This window comes from Eucyclogobius newberryi, unplaced genomic scaffold, assembly GCF_026437365.1.
Source record: "Eucyclogobius newberryi isolate DKJ021-1_F unplaced genomic scaffold, fEucNew1.0.hap1 SCAF_9, whole genome shotgun sequence".
Lineage (NCBI taxonomy): Eukaryota > Metazoa > Chordata > Actinopteri > Gobiiformes > Gobiidae > Eucyclogobius > Eucyclogobius newberryi.
Window position 1 is genome coordinate 30,883,939 of NW_027316532.1, and position 20,599 is coordinate 30,904,537.

General features: G+C 40.3%; 5 protein-coding genes across 5 annotated transcripts; 3 read left to right on the forward strand and 2 right to left on the reverse strand.

Annotated features, from left to right (window-relative positions):
* Positions 1–3,548: 3,548 nt before the first annotated feature.
* On the forward strand, positions 3,549–10,030 carry LOC140354077 (ceramide synthase 2-like). The gene is made up of 10 exons (XM_072438906.1): positions 3,549–3,761; positions 5,589–5,706; positions 6,326–6,444; positions 6,518–6,575; positions 6,728–6,778; positions 8,074–8,166; positions 8,290–8,418; positions 9,102–9,208; positions 9,297–9,453; positions 9,538–10,030. Exons 1-10 carry the CDS (start codon positions 3,586–3,588, stop codon positions 9,724–9,726), a joined length of 1,197 nt encoding a protein of 398 aa, XP_072295007.1. The 5' UTR covers positions 3,549–3,585; the 3' UTR covers positions 9,727–10,030.
* A 262-nt stretch (positions 10,031–10,292) lies between these two features.
* LOC140353823 (kelch-like protein 23) lies at positions 10,293–12,179 on the reverse strand. Its single transcript, XM_072438569.1, has 3 exons — positions 11,179–12,179; positions 10,693–11,101; positions 10,293–10,620 (listed from the first exon to the last, which is right to left on the reverse strand). Exons 1-3 carry the CDS (start codon positions 12,146–12,148, stop codon positions 10,317–10,319), a joined length of 1,683 nt encoding a protein of 560 aa, XP_072294670.1. The 5' UTR covers positions 12,149–12,179; the 3' UTR covers positions 10,293–10,316.
* A 213-nt stretch (positions 12,180–12,392) lies between these two features.
* lsm7 (LSM7 homolog, U6 small nuclear RNA and mRNA degradation associated) lies at positions 12,393–13,880 on the forward strand. Its single transcript, XM_072438416.1, has 4 exons — positions 12,393–12,454; positions 12,643–12,733; positions 12,844–12,915; positions 13,192–13,880. Exons 1-4 carry the CDS (start codon positions 12,449–12,451, stop codon positions 13,332–13,334), a joined length of 312 nt encoding a protein of 103 aa, XP_072294517.1. The 5' UTR covers positions 12,393–12,448; the 3' UTR covers positions 13,335–13,880.
* Positions 13,881–14,536: 656 nt separating this feature from the next.
* On the forward strand, positions 14,537–18,766 carry tmprss9 (transmembrane serine protease 9). Its single transcript, XM_072438820.1, has 15 exons — positions 14,537–14,761; positions 14,846–14,973; positions 15,043–15,110; positions 15,184–15,359; positions 15,439–15,483; positions 15,553–15,666; positions 15,740–15,905; positions 15,985–16,259; positions 16,391–16,533; positions 16,647–16,932; positions 17,010–17,123; positions 17,221–17,389; positions 17,449–17,714; positions 17,798–17,934; positions 18,392–18,766. Exons 1-15 carry the CDS (start codon positions 14,635–14,637, stop codon positions 18,551–18,553), a joined length of 2,376 nt encoding a protein of 791 aa, XP_072294921.1. The 5' UTR covers positions 14,537–14,634; the 3' UTR covers positions 18,554–18,766.
* Positions 18,767–19,035: 269 nt separating this feature from the next.
* timm13 (translocase of inner mitochondrial membrane 13 homolog (yeast)) lies at positions 19,036–20,346 on the reverse strand. Its single transcript, XM_072438821.1, has 3 exons — positions 20,119–20,346; positions 19,835–19,903; positions 19,036–19,700 (listed from the first exon to the last, which is right to left on the reverse strand). The coding sequence occupies exons 1-3, from the start codon at positions 20,236–20,238 to the stop codon at positions 19,602–19,604; spliced, it is 288 nt and encodes a 95-aa protein (XP_072294922.1). The 5' UTR covers positions 20,239–20,346; the 3' UTR covers positions 19,036–19,601.
* Between the last annotated feature and the right edge of the window lie 253 nt (positions 20,347–20,599).

Sequence of the window (20,599 nt, forward strand, 5' to 3'; positions counted from 1 at the left end):
GTGGAATTCCTCAAGCATTTTTATTGCAACACGACTAAAAGTGCCAAATGCAAGTCAGAAAAAGGGGACATAAAACAGCAGAATGCAACAGCAGGTTTCCAAGAGCCGAGAACAGAGGCTTAGTTGTTTTGGAGGCTCTGGCCCTGGCACATGGTGAATGATACAGTCTGAGAGACAAAAGGACACAAGATCTGTGCACTCATGAGTAATACTACATTTATATAAATAAAGAAAACACATATATATGTTATTTCTGTTTGATAATAATAAAAATCATTAGTAACTAGTTTAGTCCTTGTTTTGATCTAGTGGTACTTGGATGGCTTAAAGCTAAAAATTAAAAAAACAAGGGGAATAAATGTAGAAAGTTACAGTCCACCTCTTAAGTACCTTGCCCAAGGACACAACAAGAGCATGCAGTGATGTTGCTTATTAAACACTAAGAGCTATAGAATACGGTTAGTACGGTTACAATCCACTATGTTATCATCACTGCTAAAATATAGGCCTTATCCATTGTTTTTATACATATTTGCATTTATATTTTTTGTGTAATTTTATTTTTTGCTCTCTCTTGCTGTTCTGTGTTTTATGTATTCCAAGACAAATTAAATACATTACTTATTTAAACAAGAAGAAAGTATTGGCAGCTTTAAGTAACTCTGCATTCAACCCATTATTCCAAACTGCTGATATACTCTGTCAGGAGCTTTGACATTGTTATTCTATTTTATTATTCTGAGCAAAGATCTCGGTCAAGATATGGAATGACGAGGCCTAACGCAATGCTGCTGTCACAGTTCATAATCTTCAACGCTTTTTGAAGATTCTTCTCAAAACTTATATACAGTGAATGTAGACAACAACATGTTCAGATCATACGCCCTACTTCAATTTATGTATTTATTATTATCATTTGTTCCATCTGGAGCACACCCGTTGCTTATCGTACAGTCTGGTGCTTATTTGTTGGCCCATGAATGTCTCAGGAACAGGATCAACTAAAATTAAATCTTATGGCGCTTGGCTGTGAATGAGGAACTAACCTCACACGTTCCACTCCACTACAAACTAATTCCACCCGGATGGACAATATCAGTATAATGACTACTTCAGCAGTAACTATAGCACTTACTTCACTGTTTTCCAAATTACACCTGAAAGTTAAATAAAGCACATCATATTAAATACACACTGTGTCGCTCTCTTCATGGACATATTTCATGCCTGTGTAAAGGCTTTCTGTTGCAATCAAAGAATGATTAATAATATGATGTAATTGTTCATTTTTTTATTTAAATTAAATCTCATATTTGATGCAATGGAACAAGTCCTTTTGTAATAAGTTACCAACTGGTTTTCTTGTATGATTTTACAATTATTCTATAAAGTCATTCAGGCTACACCGATTGGGACTTTCAAGTGTTTCTGAATATATAACTGTGATCGAAAGAAATAAAACTAATATATATATATATATATATATATATATATATATATATATATATATATATATATATATATATATATATATATATATATTTATATAATTTAGTTTGTGACAAGACCATTTGACCTGAACTTGACACTAGTGACTCCTCCCACATCACAAGACACTGTCAGTCTAAATATTCTGAGAACTGTGTTGCAATCAGTCTGTGTATCTGAGCCACTATGAATGTGGAGAGAACTGTACAATTCTATATTTAATAATATTTATATAAACAAGACAATTTTTGCAAATGGACAGGAAAAAGTGGATCTAATCTATGCAAACTGTTGTGGAACTGTATTTCCTGTAAGTGGATGTGGCTGATATGAAAAGCAGCAACATGTCAAGGCTCAAAATCTAATCTGATTTTGCTGATTGACACACTGTACGTCTGTCACAAAAGCAAGTATGAATTCTATGCACTAGTCTTACAGTGTTGTCACCTCAGGCTCAGTAGGTCTGGCCAAACGTCACAATAACTAAGCCATTCAAAAGACAATGGGCTGGCTAACTTTTTTGGTGTCCAAAAGTTGTTTTTAAAACTATTATTATGTTCCTTGTGCTTTTCAAGCCTTTCTGGAAGTTAAATCCTTTAAAGATTTGTTCAAGTCCTCTCAAATATAAAAATAAAAGTCACTTGAAAAGTTAAGAAGTTGATTCAAATGGCGACTGTTGACCAACGATAAATATAATTCATTACCAAAATCAGTTAATTTAATACAGCTATAATCTGTGTGAATACATTTTTAAACAGGTACTTCAAAACTTTTACTTCAGTAGATTTGTTTATATGTGCTTCTTGTTCATTATTCAGTATTTGCTTAGTTAAATGTTGCTCCTGTACGAGTACTTTTACTTAATTAACACAACTGAGTGCATTTTCCACAAGGCAGATCCATCAGATTTTGGCTCTGTGGGGGTCGACCTGGATCTATGGTGTTCCGTCCTCGCGCTTCCATTTGCCTTTGCTGTACGTAACCACGCCCACTAGCGCATCATCACGCGCCCCTGCCCCGCCCCTGCCCCGCCCCTGCCCCGCCCCGCCCCTGCCCCGCTCCTGCTCACCCTCTCTCCTCCTCATCACAGCAGCGCGGACAGGCACCTGCTTTTTCGGATTATATCGTTTGACTTTTCGGATCATATCGTTTTGGACTCACGAGGCTGCAACTTTTTCTGTGTAAGGACTCGTGCATGAGTTGTTTTTGACGCTGTCTCTGATTATGATGATTTATGACTTTCTTGTTTTAGCAGACCTAATCTCTTTATCAGCCTTCTTAAAGTGTGTTAACTTTAGTGTTTGCTGTGATCTGCTGCTCTGTCTGCGTCGATTTCAGAATAATAACCTGTCTCTTGGTGGAATAACGTAGTTCTCTCTCTAAAATGCAGCGCAGGCATGATGATCTTTTTAATTTGTTTTTGTGGGACTCCTCCTTCTTCTTTATTCCTAGTTTGGCTTTTCTTTACTTTATTGATACAGAAATCTCTTAATTAATTTAGGTCTATTCAAAATGTGCAATGCGTGAAACAAACTCTAAACTTCACGTTGCATTTCTTTAAAAGTTTAAACCATTCATAATCGTGACTCTTGAAATGTTTATCAGCTCATCAGGGCTGCACCTTTAAACTGTCGGTGCCATCAAGGCTTTTGTTGCACGTAATTCAGGAATGGAGTAAGAGATAACATCACTCACTTATAATTGAAGCTCTTCAGTTGTATAAGACGTCCAGACCTTTGCCACTTGACTGTTTGTTTCTACAGATTTGACCCTGTATAATTAAGAATGTATTAGTGTTATTTTAATATTATTTTCCTCCCTGTCCAGAAAACTGCAGATAGAGCTTTGCTGGCTGTCATCATTCAACTGATCTCCTTGGAGCAATTGAGGAAAGCACTGTATAAATTAAGAGGTGACACTTGTTTCTTTTTAATTTCAGAAGTAGCCTAAGGGATAGAGCACAAAACATGACATAATGAGGTTATGGATATTTCTCTTCATGGGTTTCAGAATGTTGAGGGATTAGGAGATGAAAAAGTCCCCAAAAAAGTAGCATTTAACAGCTGAAAACCCCTGAAATGATTTGATATTCCCAGGATGGCTGCTGTGTTCAATGAGTGGATTTGGCGGGACATGCTCTGGCTTCCTCCCGGGACCCGCTGGGAGGACGCCGAGATAGACCCGGCTCAAGGGCACATTCCTCGACCGTGGGACCTCACCTTCGCTGTTCCTCTGGCTCTTGTCTTCATTGCCTGCAGATATGTCTTTGAGAGGTGAGCACTGACAGCTTCACTGCGCAAAAGGAATGATGACAGATGTAATGAAGAATAACTTTAAGTGGTTTTGTTTTTTTTTACTTGACTGTGAATGTGACTGCAATAAGTCATGCACTCAAAATCATGTGCCCTCCTTGTAAATTCCTGTAAATTGTAAGAAAAAAACATTTCTGACACATTATGTATACTGAATGTTGCAGAGTTATGTTGTACATCTATATTTAAGGTTTAATAATAATATATTAATGTGAACCTGTAATGCAGTAAACAGTCACACACTCACATACTCACATACTCACATACTCACATACTCACATACTCACACACTCACATACTCACATACTCACACACTCACATACTCACATACTCACACACTCACATACTCACATACTCACACACTCACATACTCACATACTCACATACTCACATACTCACACACTCACATACTCACATACTCACACACTCACATACTCACATACTCACACACTCACATACTCACATACTCACACACTCACATACTCACATACTCACACACTCACATACTCACATACTCACACACTCACATACTCACATACTCACACACTCACATACTCACATACTCACATACTCACATACTCACACACTCACATACTCACATACTCACATACTCACACACTCACACACTCACATACTCACATACTCACACACTCATATACTCACATACTCACATACACATGAGGACACAGTGTCTCGTGGAGAGCTCTTTTGGGTTTGTGAGTGAGGACCTCAAAGTGAGGACCTCAGTCAGTTTTCTGAGTGAATGGCTTGACAACCAAACCCAAGAAACACAAACAACTTTTTGTCATTAAATCAACATTATAATTGCTTTCAGTCAAATATTTATTGCATAGAAACATTGCTATTGTACTTCATAAGTAGCCATAGCTGTGAACTCTATATTTAAGAAAAAAAACTCAAACTCAAAACAATATTTACATATTCATGAGCTGCCTGTTGTATAATCCGCAAAGATATTAACTGCTTAGTTTTACAGGGAACATGGGTCATGACAATAGAGAAACAAACTAGAGACAACAACATCTTATTATATATAGTACATGCCCTAAATATGTATAAAAGCCATTTCATAAAGTTTTATCTTAATAATTGTGATCTAAATTGGTCATGAAAAAAGCTTTAGCTTTGGTAAACCTCCTTTATGTTACATGTCTGCATGCTGAAATATTAATCTTGTTGTTGTTGTTGTAAATGAGGAACTGATGTCTAGGTAGTAGCTTTTGTTTTGCAATATAATACCTCTCCTTTAATGAATGTCACGTGTTGTCTCCGGAGACGTAGTAGCAGGAGACGTGTTTCTCTATCCGTCGTACTTGTTGTTGTTGTTGTTGTATGCAAATGAACTTGAAAGGATTGTTTACATGTATAGTCAGGCAGCAGGCGGGCGTGTCCCACAGCGCTTCTGCCCGGTTCATAGAGAGTCTAGTCTCATAACCTGACACTGTTGCCCTGGGCCATGGCGCTGTGTCGTCTCTTTGTCTGTGATGCCAGCCCACATCAGCTGGATCATCTGTGAGATCGAGTTACACACAGCGGCGTGCAGGTGTCATACTCCCGTTTATCATTATTCCATCTCTGCGATCTGTCTGCCTCCATATCACAACAGCGCACAGATAGATCAGGTTCCTCTTGGTCATCCAACACCAAAGCCGTCCGTCACCAAAGGCCCATGGGAGTGTTTTGGCAAATACCCATTGACCGCTGTTTTATGATGTTATTATTTATTCATATACATCCAAATAACCGCATATTGACTTTGTCTTTCAGGGTTGTTGCCATCCCATTAAGCAGGCTTTTCCGTGTAAAGGACCGGGTTCGAATTCAAGCATTCTCTGATCCAAAGCTGGAGGCGTACTACAAAGACCGCTCTCTTCAACCATCACAAGTCAGTGCTTTCTTCATCTTCACTGCTGAACTTATTTGTTTGTCCATCAAGTAGTTTATGGGGGGGTGTTGTGTTGTTTTGCTCTTACTCTTACTGGTTTAAATAAGTTGCAACGGTCATAACTTCAGCTCAGAACCTCCAGAATTCCCTCCCTGAGCAGATTCATGATTCAACATTTAGCATACTTTAGTCCAACGCTTTTGTAATTTAGGAATAAATGACAGTTGTTATCAGCAAAAGCAATATTTTATCTTGTGTCTGGGGACGCAGTTGGGTCATGTTTATGAATTCTGAAATAACAATTGTACATATTCCTTAAAGATAACAACTTAATGTCAAAAAGGCTACTTGTTACATTCACACATAGAACCTGATACTTTAGAGAGCCATAAACGTGTGGCTCAAGTGTTCGTTACAGGTGATTCCCTCAGTTACGCTCTCCTCTTCTCGCTGTATTTCACCGAGTTCACCACGTTCCTCTCACTCTCTTCAGTTTGTCTGTCTAGTGATGTCATTATTACAAGATGCCGTGTTTGAAGTACTCGGAAACCGCAAGAATCAGACAGAGAAGTGATACATTTCTGCCGTTGTTCATAAAATACTTCATGTACTTTTTCAGAATGAGGTATTGGACTTGTCAGAGCAGTGTGGACTATCGCCAAGAAAAATACAGACGTGGTTCAGAAACAGAAGGAATCAGGACCGACCCACAAACACAAAGAAGTTCTGTGAGGCCGCGTGAGTATTTTCACCTAAGAATGTCGGATTAAAGTAATTTTTTTGACTTGTGTAATCTTTTTTTTTGGGGTAGTTGGCGTTTTGTTTTCTACCTTGTCGCATTCATTGGCGGCCTCAGCACCTTAATTGAAGTGAGCAAAATCATTTTCTTTGCCATTATAAACAGCACATGTATGATATATGTACGATATATGTATGTATGATATATGTATGTATGATATATGTATGTATGATATATGTGTGATATATGTATGCATCTTATCCAGCTCACTTTTCTCTTCAGGCTCCGTGGTTCTGGGATCAGAGGGAATGTTGGAGAGGTTACCCGAAACAGGTGAGCACGTTGTGTATTTATATTGAAGTGGTGGGCGATGTATCAAATAATATGAATCATATATTCTGTGACTTTTGATTTGAAGATTTGCATTATCAGTCATTCATCAGACAGTAAATCTCAAAATGTTGTCAAAAATGAAAGAGCAGATTAGAAATAAAATATGGAAAACAATCATACAAGTTTATAAAGTTATATTTCTGGATGTTTGTGGGCAAATGTACTGTCCTCTCACGTTTGTCTCATAATCGAACCTCAACTAATTCATTTAAAAACACATTTCATCCCATTTCTTACCAAATTATCTTCTGATTATTGTGATCAAGACACTCCAAAAACATATCCAGCTATACATTTTTGTCACTATTGCTCTCCTACAAATACAAACGTCTGTCTATAACCGTACATGGTGTGCACCTAATACGCAGTGTGCTGTCAAACATTATTAATGACACAGACGCACAATACAGCAGCTCTGAATATCGCTTCTACAGTTTATGTCTAGACTGTGGCTGTATGAGAGGAAAGTTGGGTGTACAGCCCCTCGCACAGCACACTTCCTCTCCACTCACGCTGTTTCTGAGGTTTTTGTGCTAACTAAACTCAATCTGTGCCGATGACAGTTGGGTGCCTGCAAGTCGGCATTCCAACAGGGAAAGCAGCCATTCCTTTGTCGGTCATGACCTAAAAAGAACATTACAGACTTAGAAATCCATTAATAATACTTTGTACATGCACTATTAACACGTGATCTGATTTTTTTTTAAAGTGATGGTTAATATTCAGCGTTATTTCCCCCCTGACCCTAATCCTACACTGACACTAACCTGAGTGACTGGCAGAAATCTGTTGTGTGGTTGTTGTGTGACGTAACTGTGAGGGAAATGTATTATTGCCGCCTTTGAAAGCACAATATATATATGGTATAAAAATATTGTATACCTTTACATTTTTCTGTTTCATAATCAATATTTATCCACATTAAGGTTGTCAAGAGAAACAACTTACCAGTAATCAAAAACAGAATAATATGTAATAATAACTGAACTCTCGCTCTAAAATTGTCTTTGTGCAGTGATTTTTACAATATTCAAAATAAATAAATACCGGTACATGTTTTTTTTATTTTGATTACGGTTTCTCTGTTCATAAAATAATTCCCTTTTAGAAGTGAATAAAAGTCACATTAGCGTTCCCATTTCAGTTTGATTTCATGAAGTGAAGTAATTTTAAGTACATTTTACCTATGGAGTTTGCTGTGTATCACTATGAACATCCTGTTTTTCCTTTTGCAGCCCGTGTCTGACGCTCATTATTGGTATTACTTCTTAGAGCTGGGATTTTATTTATCGCTGCTTCTGTCCATCTCTGTGGACATCAAGAGGAAAGTGAGTCTGAGCTGTATTTAGTTTCCTAATGAATGTTCAACCCACACATCATTTGCCTTCTGGATTAACCTCTTTATACTGGATTGTTTTGTGACCTTTCACACATGTGTTTTGTTTTGTCAGGACTTCAAGGAGCAGGTTATCCATCACATCGCCACTATATTTCTTCTTGGGTTCTCTTACTGTTCCAACTACGTAAGAGTGGGCACACTGGTGATGTTAGTGCACGACTCCTCTGACTTCCTCCTGGAGGTGAGACTCTGCCCTCGGGAAACCAGTTTGACAGCTACGCACATTACACTTTACCCAGGGGAAATGAGAACATATCATTGACTGTAAAAGGCCAATGCCATTATGTGATTTTGCTGAATGCTTATCCCTCTCCACTCCGCTGGCACAAAGATCAAGGAGCTGTGAAGAGTATCACAATGTCCAGTGAAAATCATTATCCTGCTGCTGTAGTGGAGAGGGCACAGCAGCAGCACAGATGCCTGGCTCTGTGCCACTCTCAGATTGTGAGAGTCATTTCCAGCTCCAATTTGCTGAATGTACACCATCCTCTTCTCTCCCATTTGACCTTACACCATCAATCAAAAGACGTCGTTATCATTTTTCTGAAATCAAAAGTCAGACCTGCAACTGCTTAGTTACACAATAGCCTCATTGTTCTAGTTTATATGACACAGACACAATCAGACAATCAGACCATGTGACCAAAGTACACGTGTACTATGTACTACAACTATGAAAGCACCTAAGTGTGACACCAAAATCCTTGTTGCTTGACACTGTAAATACATAACCAAACTAGCACAAATATCTGTTACTGTTTGAGAATGTATTTTATCTAGTCTATTTAAACTCTATGTTCTCAGAAAATACTTGCAAATGCATTCAAGTCAAAGAAGCCTTAATGTTCACTTTTGTTTTTCCAGTCTGGCAAAATGCTCCACTACGCTGGGTTGATTTATATATGTGACCCTTTGTTTGTCGTCTTTGCTGTGGTATTCCTGTTCACAAGACTGGTTGTTTTCCCTTTCAGGTCAGCGCACATATTTTAATGTTTTTCCTAGTTTTGATTGATTCTTCTGGTGCCTCAAAGAGCCCACATTAAACATGCTCCTTTTCAGGGTGGTCCACACGACCCTTATCGTGTCTATGGATTTCTTTGAGCCATTCTTTGGTTACTACTTCTTCAATGCTTTACTGTTAGTTCTGCAAGCCCTGCATATCTTCTGGGCCTATATTATACTACGAATGGTCTTCAAGTTTGCGTTTTCGGGCAAGGTAAGAGTACAAGCCTTAAGAGGTTGTCACTTTAGCTTTACAAACGTGTACGTGTTCTTGTAATCATTTTTTCCTCTACTACAGGTGGGGAAAGATGAACGCAGTGATGAGGAGAGCGAAGGGGAGGATGAAGAAGAGCTCGAAGATGGAGGAAACTGGAAGCAAAGACAAGATTCAGTCAGGCCCAAAATTGCATCCCTGGCCAATAACTGTGTCCTAAATAACCTTACCACCCAGAGGAACATCAACAACAGACTTCCCAAAGCCAGATAATGAACCACGTAGAAAAACATTGTGTATAGGTCATGTTTTTATATTTCAAATAATCCAAATCACACAACCTGCCTTTGAATGCTTGTAATTAGTTTAAACGTTCTTACAATGCGCAAGAAGATTGTAGATTGTTATTTAAGCATGAAGATTGTGGGTGATTTTAATTGTTGCTTTGTCATTTATTACAATAATATAATTTGGAGAAATGCAGTTTAATTTTGTCAAGTTTTTTAAAAATCTATTTTGCACTGCTTGAGTAATGTATTGCGCCCTCTAGTGCACATAAACGGCCTGACATAAACCAAGACTTAAATAAACTATATAATACAGCTCTGCAATTAGAAACTTTTTATAGATGGTGTAAGAAACATGAACGTTAATTGTTCAGCTTTGTTTTTATTCAGTGCCTTGGCTAATATTTGCAAATATTGAAATGCTGTTGTGTGGTTGTTGCTTTAGTGACTACCACAGCTTGGACTGTATAATTTAGTATATATTTCAATAAACTTAATTATAGAGAAAATAGTACTTCTCATACTTAGTATTAAAATAGACCAAACAACACTGTTAAGAAATGTTTTAAAATCATATTAACAAGTCATTTTCATTGTGACACAGCCTCTGATTGGCACAGAGCAGGGTATGGTGTTATCAACCTCAATGCATGTGTCAATGTAGGGGTCCAGCAGCACCATGTTTGGAGATGCTCTGTTGACCCTCTTCTCGCTGACCAGATAAATCTGTCCCAGGACAGTGGTGCAGCCACTGAAGAACTTATTTTCTAGGCAATCCTCCTCCAGCAGAGTCCACTCATCTGTGTCCACATCAAAACGCAGTGAGTGGCCTCCAAACAAGTAAAGAGCACCATTGAGCTCCGTGGCGACCAGGTCATATCTGAAAAGGGGTTTAGTCAGTTAGGATCAAATTGCAAAAACATTGTCCTGTATCAAAGTAAAGATCTCTCACCGTGGATGGGGAGAATAAGACACTACATCCCATTGGTCGTGTTCCACCACATACCTCTGGACTCCCCCATAAGCCTCTCCATTCTCATCCAGGCCACAGACCACATAGAGGTTAGAGCCCAGAGCAGCAGCTGCAGCCCTCTCCACTGGCCGGATCAGAGGACTAACAGACACCCAGCCCTCTGAGCCAAGGACCAGCCTCTCCACATCATTCACCAGGCTCTCATCCATGGAACCTCCAATGACATAGAGCACGTCTCCGAGCCCCACAGAGCAGTGACTGTGTCTGGACTTCTGCAGAGCTGGGCCCTCTGTCCACCGCTGGTTTCCACAGTTATAAATTAACACCCAGTCCATAGTGTACCACAGCACATCTCTGAAGTGTCCGCCTGTGACAATCACGCTGTCTCCTGACAAGACAAAGACCATTGAAGCAAAAGAAGGGCAAACACACACAAACATTTAAGCACAGCTTTATTTGTCTCACCTACGGCTGCCACTGAATACTGAGTCAGGTTCTTCCTCTCCAAAGGGGCACAGCTCTGCCATCGTCCGCTCAGGGGGTGAAACTGGTACAGAGTCTGTGTGTCCTGATCATGTGGACCACCCAACACAAAGAGGGTCTCTCTCCCCCTGGTCCTCAGTAGAGATCTGCCTACTGACCAGGAGGCTGGATAGTGTTCATTTAGAGTACTAATCAACTTGGATCTGCGGTCAGAGCTCTGCGTCTGACTCAAAAGTTCAGTGATAAATTGAACAGAAAGACATTCTGGCCTCACAAGCTCAATGAGCTCCAATAAGTGTTCTTCCCTTTTTGGGTCAAATAAAACCCATTGTAAAGCGGCCTCCAGAACTAAGTCATCCTTTATAATGGTCAGATCATCACTGGCTAAAAGATCTGCAACAGAGTCCTTGGACAAAGACAGGAAGTCGTCGTCAGTGATGAGAGCAGAGAAGTGAGTGAGGGCTACCTGTCGAGCCGCCCTGTACAGCTGAGAGCAGCCCAGCTGCCAGGAGTAGGACATCATGCCCAAACAGTTACTAAGGTGCAGTTCTCGCTCCAAAAACTTACAGCACAGCAGCCTGGCCTGCTCTAGCTGGAGAAAGTCTGCTGTTTCAAGGATCCCAAGAACATTGTCTCTGTCCAGAGGTAAACTGGACTTGTCACTGTATTCCATCAAGGTCTTAAAATTGTCCAGATTTACTCCTTTAATTACCACACTCTTTCTGTTGCTCTCAAGTCCACCACCAAAAAACAGAGCCCTGAAGTAGGGACTCTGCAAAGCCAGCTGTTGGCGGTTTACATAAAAAATGTCTTGTTGTACTTGCAGCATAACATCAGGTGTGGAATGAGCTTCAGCCTCTGGAACATCTAATTCTTCTTCCTCCAGTTTGCTGGTCTGTACAGAAGAATCAGATAATGTACTCATAGTAGTAATATCACACGTCCTTTGCATAGTGCCTCTTGTATTTGAACTGCAGACCAACACACCAACTGGTGGTATAAATAGTCACTCCTGAGTGCTGAGGTCAGTTCAGAATGACGTTATAAACATTGGCCTTGTGAGAATGTGAAAGACACTTTTCCATTTAAAAACTTCAATATGAAATAACCTCAGACGTAACAATATTAAAGCAGGACCACTGGGACCACGCGTGACCCCAGTGCCAGTGACGTAATGGCACATTCCCGTCGCTAGAGGCGCTAGTGCGTTTGTTTGAGCGCGCACTCTTCACTTCCGGGTTAAGCAGTGAACATGGCGGTGAGTTCGTATGATTTTTGTTCATATAATGAAAATAACTCTCTTATTTGTGTAATTATACCCCTCAGTTCTGTTTCCCTTTAACATATATTATCTGATGGTGTGTTTAAAGAATATCAGATATAAGACTGTAGATGTATGCACGCGTTTTGTAACGCTCTCTGCATTAATTTACCTTCATGTTTTAGGATAAAGATAAAAAGAAGAAGGAAAGTATTTTTGATTTGTCAAAATACATCGACAAACCTATTCGTGTAAAGTTTCAAGGAGGGAGAGAAGGTAAGTCAATTACTGTGAGAATACACACGCAAAACCTGACGTTACCCTCGTGTGAACAATTAACCTAATAAAGCAAGATACACTTTACAAAATAAAGGCATGTTTTTCAGCCAGTGGAGTCCTGAAGGGGTTTGATCCGCTGTTGAACCTGGTGCTGGACGGAACCATCGAGTACATGCGTGGTAAGTGAACACAGTGTGTCCTGACGTGATCTGAACAATACAATACATTTGATAAACATGATGGGAAGTATAAGATAATCCTTTATTGTCCACACATGGGAAAGTATGGACAGATGAGCTGGATTAGTTTAACTTGATCACTCGTCAAAAGCCTGCATTTTTATTTAAAGTGTTAGAACTTTTGTAATTCTTTCCATTTCAAAATCCCAGTAATGTTGATGCAGGTCTTCTCTTACCTGCCTCGTCGGTTTGATGTTGAAGTTTGTGTTCCTACAGATCCAGATGACCAGATGAAGCTGACGGAGGACACACGGCAGCTGGGGCTGGTGGTCTGCAGAGGGACGTCTGTGGTCCTCATCTGCCCTCAGGATGGCATGGAGGCCATACCCAACCCTTTCATACAGCAGCAGGACGGATAATGTCCTAGTTGGCTCAGATTATCATTTTACATTTGTTTTTGTTAGATGTTGTAATAACAGTTCCATTTGAGGGTTTTTTTGTAAAAATGTTGACCATGAAAGCCTCTGCTTGAGTTTCTGTGTGGAATCATAACTATAATTTGACTTGTGAAACAAGCAATTAGTTCTGAACTGTAATGTACATTTCTTTTTAGCTGACTGTTGACGTTTTACTTTGCTTTTGATAAGAAAATAAACCATAGTGAAATTGAAGTGTCCACTCACTGTGTCATATTTATTTACGGCTCCATGTTCAGAACAGAGGATTTGATTGTGATTTTACAGAGATAAAGGGCTATGGTAGAGTGTGCAGATAAGCCGCTCAAGCTTGTCCACACCCTGACAAAGACACCATTGTTTTTGTACCACAGGTGCTTTAAGATGGGTGGATCTACTAATTCATCCTTTGTTTGAACATTGCTAATTACAACACATAATCATAGTCAGAATATTGTTCAATTATTGAGTGTAGTTGATATTTGCTCTCCGTAAATGCAATATATTAATGTAACCAACCAAATGTATCCAGTTTTGATTGCCACTGCAAAGAAGTATCATCTTAAATGTGTTGGGTGTTTTTACAAAGTAATAATGATGAGTTGTGTATTTGTATTTGAAGACCTGAGTGTGTACTTAAGGGTTGTAACCTGAAAGGCCCTTTGACAACATGGGATCAGGGCTAATGGGCGGAGGAGTGGGTGCTCCAGCAGAGGGTCGCTGTGCTGCCGCGGGGCACGGCACGCCCCTCGGCAGGTGGGACAAATAGGCGAGCGGACTTTCATTCCCAATCCGCATTTCTGCACAGCGCCGTGGTAAAGACTTGAATGTCACCGTGCAGAGGGAGACAAAGGGTGAGTGCAGTCTAAAGAGATCGTATTGTCTTTTTGCACCTTTGTCGTGTGTGCGCGCACTTTGAACACCGTTTACTCATGTTTTAATTTCTACTTTTAAAATAAAGGCCTGAATGTCTTTTCTACTACTGATGTGCCTTTTGCCAAGTAACATGGCTTCCCAGGTCTGTCTTACCCTCTTATCTCTGCCATCTCAAAGCTGAATGAGTCTGTGTGATCTACATTAAACGTGTCTACATCCAGTTTAGCTGAATGTGCCATTATAGTAATAGTAAATACAGTTTTTAAAAGATGATTTTCATTGTGGCTGAACTGCTTGTCTCTTTAGTCTTACACAAACAGATGTTTTCCTTTGGCAGGATGCTGTAGCCTGGGCATGTGACTTGTGAGATTGTGGGTGTGGCTCCATCATGGAGGTGAAGAAGGATGAGGGAGGACCACCTGAAGGTCCCTCTAAACAAGCCTGTCACAGGACTGCCATTGTGGCCAGCTTTGTATTTGTCCTTATTGTTGGAGTCTTTGTGGGACTGCTTACGAGTAAGTCTACAAACCCTGGCTTTCATGTTATGTTCAAATTGTAGTTTGATTTGAACTATTTCCCTTCTGTCTCTATCACACCAGCATATATTGTGCAGGAGCAGCATAACTTTATAGAAACTGTGGAGCTGAAGGGTCTCAACTATGGCCCAGATCTGCAAAAGGAAAACTCTGGGTTCTCCATAGTGCTGTCTACAGTTTTAAAGTCTAAAGTTAGTGTTGTCTTTTGTGAAAAAACATTTGTATCCATGAGTTATTTACCTTTTATATCTATGTTTTAGATAAAAAATATCTATACAGCCTCGGCGATATCTGATCATTACATTGATTGTGTTATCTTGGCATTTGGGTAGGTTGAATGGCACTTAGAAAAATCTAATCAAAACCAAATGATGCATTATAAGATATGAATTTTTCCACAGAAATATTAACGGAGGAGTCATGGTGACATTTCGACTCATATTTAAAACTTCAAAGCTCCAGCAGTACTCTGACAATTATGTTCAGGACTTGCTCAGAGTCGGACTCAACTCAGTCATGCATGGCCAGCCACTAGAGGTGCCACAGTTTGGACATATCAAAGCTATCATCTTACTAGGTCTGAAAATCAAAAACACAAAGATGCTTACACACTATATGTAAACAGAAGATATGATCATGTTTTCTATTGTCATCAGGAGCCAGTGGGAAGTCGTTTTATGCCATTGGGAATGAGATGAATGGTGAGTTTACATCATTGTGCTTTACTTGTGTTTGTTTGCGGCTCTAGTTAAAATCCCCTTGCTTTATAGCCAAGTGTCCTGCTAACACCTTCACCTGTGACAATGGTGAATGTGTGACCAAACTGAATCCAGAGTGTGATTTTGTACCAGACTGTGCAGATGGATCTGACGAAGCACGCTGTTGTGAGTAACAGGTTTGTTTAGCGTAACAAAGCTAGAGAGACCTTCCTTCCTCATGCTCACTGTGTCTCTGTAGCATGTGGCTTGCGTCCTGCCATGGGGAGCCGGGTTGTGGGTGGAGAAGACGCCCGACGGGGTGAGCTGCCGTGGCAGGTCAGTCTGAGGCTTCATGGTCGACATACTTGTGGTGCTTCTGTCGTCAATGAACGCTGGCTGGTCAGTGCAGCACATTGCTTTGAGAGGTTAGTATTTACAGCCTTAACATAAGACACTATCACAATATTGCACATGTTAAGTTGAAATGTACTTTTGTTTTTACAGAGACAAAGATCCCAAAGAGTGGACAGCTCTTATTGGGGCTCGACTGGTGAATGGTGAGGAGTCTGAGTCTAAATTGATCAACGTCAAGTCACTGATAATGTCTCCAGATTACCACCCCATGACCACAGACTTCGATGTTACTGTTCTGGAGTTGGAAACTCCCCTTACCTTCAGTCCTTACATCCAGCCTGTCTGTCTGCCCTCTACATCTCATGTGTTTTCCCCTGGACAGAGCTGCATAGTGTCTGGATGGGGTGCACTTGGCCAGTTTAATCGTAAGTCTACATGCAAATAGGGAACAAAGAAAACAATATTAGTCAGTGATTTTACACAAACAAGCTTCACTGATTGTTCAAGCATAGTATGTTGTGTGTGTGATACTTTTGTCCTTTTCTCTGTAACCTAGCCATGGCGCCCTCCAATCTGCAGAAGGCAGTGGTGAAGGTCATTGACTCTGCAGTGTGCAATAAGACATCAGTGTACAGAGGAGCTATCTCTCATAACATGATGTGTGCTGGCTTCCTGCAAGGCAAAGTGGACTCCTGTCAGGTTTGCTCTTCATGTTGAATCACTTTGTTTTTGCTCAGTACAATATAACATATGTCGGTAGTGACAACACTATTAGTATTTAGTAGATTACCATGCTTGTGTTGTGCCTGCAGGGTGATTCTGGAGGGCCTTTAGTGTGTCAAGGGGCCCCAGGTAGATTTTTCCTGGCTGGAGTGGTCAGCTGGGGCATAGGCTGTGCCCAGGTCAATCGACCAGGTGTATATACAAGGGTAACAAAGCTTCGAAACTGGATTTTAAGCTACACCGAGTCCAAGGTGGCCCATGAAAAGCCACATTATGAGACTAGTGTCCAAGCTGCTCTTTCTGATGAGACTTTTTACAATGCGCCTGATCCATGGACCATAGATTTGGATATGCTGTCTGATTCATCACTTTTTGGTATAGTCTTTAATATATGGACTTAGTTACAACATCCTTGACAAGGTAATTTTCTTTCACTTTGATCTGCTTTCCAGTTTCAAACTGCAGTGGGAATTTCCAGTGCAGCACCACTATGTGCATAAACAAGGTAAACCCAGAATGTGATGGATTTATTGACTGTCCTAACCAGGCAGATGAATATAACTGTGGTAAGTTTGTAATACTGGTTAGTTAATTTACAATGGAGTAACTTTCATTTTTATATTTTAAGTATATTTGCACTTATAGTTGTGTTACTTGTTTTAGATTGTGGTGCGCGCCCAGCATTAGGCTCTCAAAGGATTGTGGGTGGAGTAACGGCCCGAAGAGGAGAGTGGCCATGGATTGGCAGCCTCCAGTACCAAAGGCTTCACAGATGTGGCGCCACACTCATTTACAGCAAGTGGCTGGTGACAGCGGCGCACTGTTTCAAAAGGTATGGAATAGTATCAATAATTGTATTCCTGTTCAAAACACTTAAAACCCTCTTCACAGTGACCCAAACCCCATTAACTGGGCAGTGAGCCTGGGATCGGTGTTGCGCTCTGGGGTGGGAGCCCTGGTTATCCCCATTCAGAGGGTCCTCATTCATCCAGGCTTCAATAGCACCAACATGAATTATGATGTGGCTCTTTTGGAGCTGTCCGTGCCTGCACCTATGTCCTACACTATACAGTCAATATGCCTGCCCTCTGCAGTGCACCGTTTCATGAAGAGTGCAGAGTGCTACATCACTGGATGGGGGTCAATGAGGGAGGGTGGTGAGTTCTATGTTATAGCTATGGTATGTATGTATGTCCATATTCTATATAGTTTCATCATCACTTTGTCTCTCTGAACACAGGTTCCCTCACTAACCTGCTGCAGAAGGCTGTTGTGAGCATCATTGACCAGGCAGAATGCCAGCTCTCTTATGGAAATGTGCTCTCTCCAAACATGATGTGTGCTGGCTTCATGGAGGGAGGCAGAGACACTTGCTTGGTGAGATGTTTTACAAGGAATCTGTTGGATGGGATTTGCAATTGTGTAACTGTTAAAACTGGGCATTCCTTTGATTCTTATCACACATTAAATAGTTCAAGATGGAAAGTAAATGTTTTGTTCTCATTTACATAGGAAATGGGTTGTGTCAAAATAATAACTTTTAACAATACAACTAGTTTGGTTAAGTATTCCCTTTTAAACAACATTGCTGCACTTATGTTTCTTATCTGATTGGGTAGAGTGGACTTTCCTTCCTAAAAATACAGAGCTCCCCTTCTCACCTGCTCCCTCACTGTAATCTTCTTATGTAACGGAACCCAGAGGCATTCCTGTCTCGGTCAAAGCACCTGGCATCTCTGCAGCTATTCATTCTCTTGTACTCTATGAGGCCACCTTGCTCCTACTTAATGACATTGCATTCAATGTAAATGCGTTGTTCTCTTGTTCTTTGTAGGGGGACTCGGGAGGACCACTTGCATGCCGTGAACCTTCAGGACACTGGTTTATTGCTGGAGTGACCAGTTGGGGCCATGGGTGTGGAAGAATAGGTTTTCCTGGTGTATACACACGGGTGACTTCAATTAGGAACTGGATATCTACTTATGTGCATTTGTGATGAACAAGGAGCCTCAAAAGGACACATCTTTGAGGTCTCTGAATGAACCAAAGTTATAAATATTTACTATGTGACCTAAAGTCATGGGTGCTTTACAAACTGTTCTGTTCAATCATGCCACTGGGACAATCCCCAAAGTGCACTGGAAAACAAGACAACTTTTCTTTGTATATTTATTTCAATTATTTATTTACCAGACTTGTGTTTTCTACAGGGTTTGGATTATAATATATTTAATTACAAGAGTAAAGAGTCCACATGTTTACTCCCAGGTAAATATTTTAGATGTTATTTTCTTGTGAAGACAATAGTAGCACAGATTCCTTGGCCCACAGTTACTTATAAAAGGCCCATTCACATCTGCTCAATAACACACTTTTCAGGGAAGGACCTGCAGATACAAGCCAACCCTTGTGAGGGCAGGAGGCAAAACTCTATTGTTTCAAGGATGTTTTTATGAAGGACAGAGACTAGTTTGGAGGTTGAGGTAGAACTGATTTTCTTCCATTTTATTTCTGCAGTTTAAGTGGAAGCATGTGTTACAAATTGAGCAACACTCCTTTAAACTCTTCCACATTTCGGCATAATTGGCAAGACATCTTAAGTGAAGGGAATTCACTGGACAGAAATGATGGATTTTGCACAAACATCCCATAAACATTTGATGTACAGTGATGAATTATAACAGCAGAACAGAGAAAGTCACAAATTATCCTGAAATGAGCACCTTCATCCAGTTATCACAGAAGTTTGTCCCAAATGTTTGGTTCCATTTGTACCCACAGAATTCAACAGGGAATTAAATAAAACTCATCTGAATATGATGTATGCGTTTTGAGTTTGTCAACACTTGATATCCCTGTTGTGCAGTTACTGAGTGATTGAAACAAATATTGTATAAAACATATGAACTTTATCTCTAGTTTCTCTGAGCATCATGGAGCGATCCACCCAGACAACGCTTAAGTCCAGAGGCTGCATGTGTGGTTTAGTGTCCTGCAGCTGTGGTGGGACGCTCTGCATCCTTTACATCAGAGCAGGAGTCTCTTCACATGCGAGCTCTTTCCTTCTGTAGCCTAGAGTTGTATGTCCGGGAGACGGTGTTCCAGGCATCCATATATCGGTCCATACACATAGCAATACATTTCTGTGAACAAAACAGAAAGCATATTCATCATTAATAGCCATACAAAACAAAACAACATTTTTACAAGCAAGGATGGCTGTACAGTATAAGCCTACATCAATTGAATGAACTATTGGGTGAAGTTCATGTCGTACCTGTTCAGAATTGTCCAAGCTGCTTCCCGGTTTACCAATGCACTTCTTAAAACATTTGTCCGTCATTCTCTGTAACAGACAAAAAATACGCGTTAGTTGATAGTATGAGTAAATGTTTTATTATTACAGTTTAAAGTAATGTATGCACAATTTAAGCTCTTCAACTGGGATTTCTGCTTAATCCCCGATACAAAACAATCCGTATCCCAGTCTAAATAGTATCACACTGTCATGTCAAAGCTTTTATAATCCTCACAGTGTCATATGTCATATAATAGTCTTACCTGCAGCAGCTCTTGTGCATTAGCCACAGCGATCTGGACCTTCACCTGCTCCATTATCGTCCCCGTGTCCATTTTGCCCCCAGATCCTCCAGCCGAAAAATCAGATCCAAAGCTGTCCATCTTGTAAATGATAAAGTATTGTAACTTTAGACAGTACAAAAGCTTTGGAAATGCACGTGCAGATCTGAGCTAAGGCAAATGTCCTTGACTGCGGCGGAAGTGTGTGTTCGTCACTTCCGTCAGGACATCTGCGTGAGACGGTCGAGAAGGTGTTTTGCTTCTTCATGATTAAGGTTTAGATCAAGATGTATTATATTAGATGGATCAAAATTAAGTGCATCTGCTCTGTCCTTCTCTCTCTTTCTTTCTCTACTTGTTTTTACGGTATATCGTAAAACACATACTCTGAAGACGCACAACTACACTAGGTGGCGGTAAATGCACCTTTTCAGTTGGCTCCCAACCGCCATAAAAAACACAA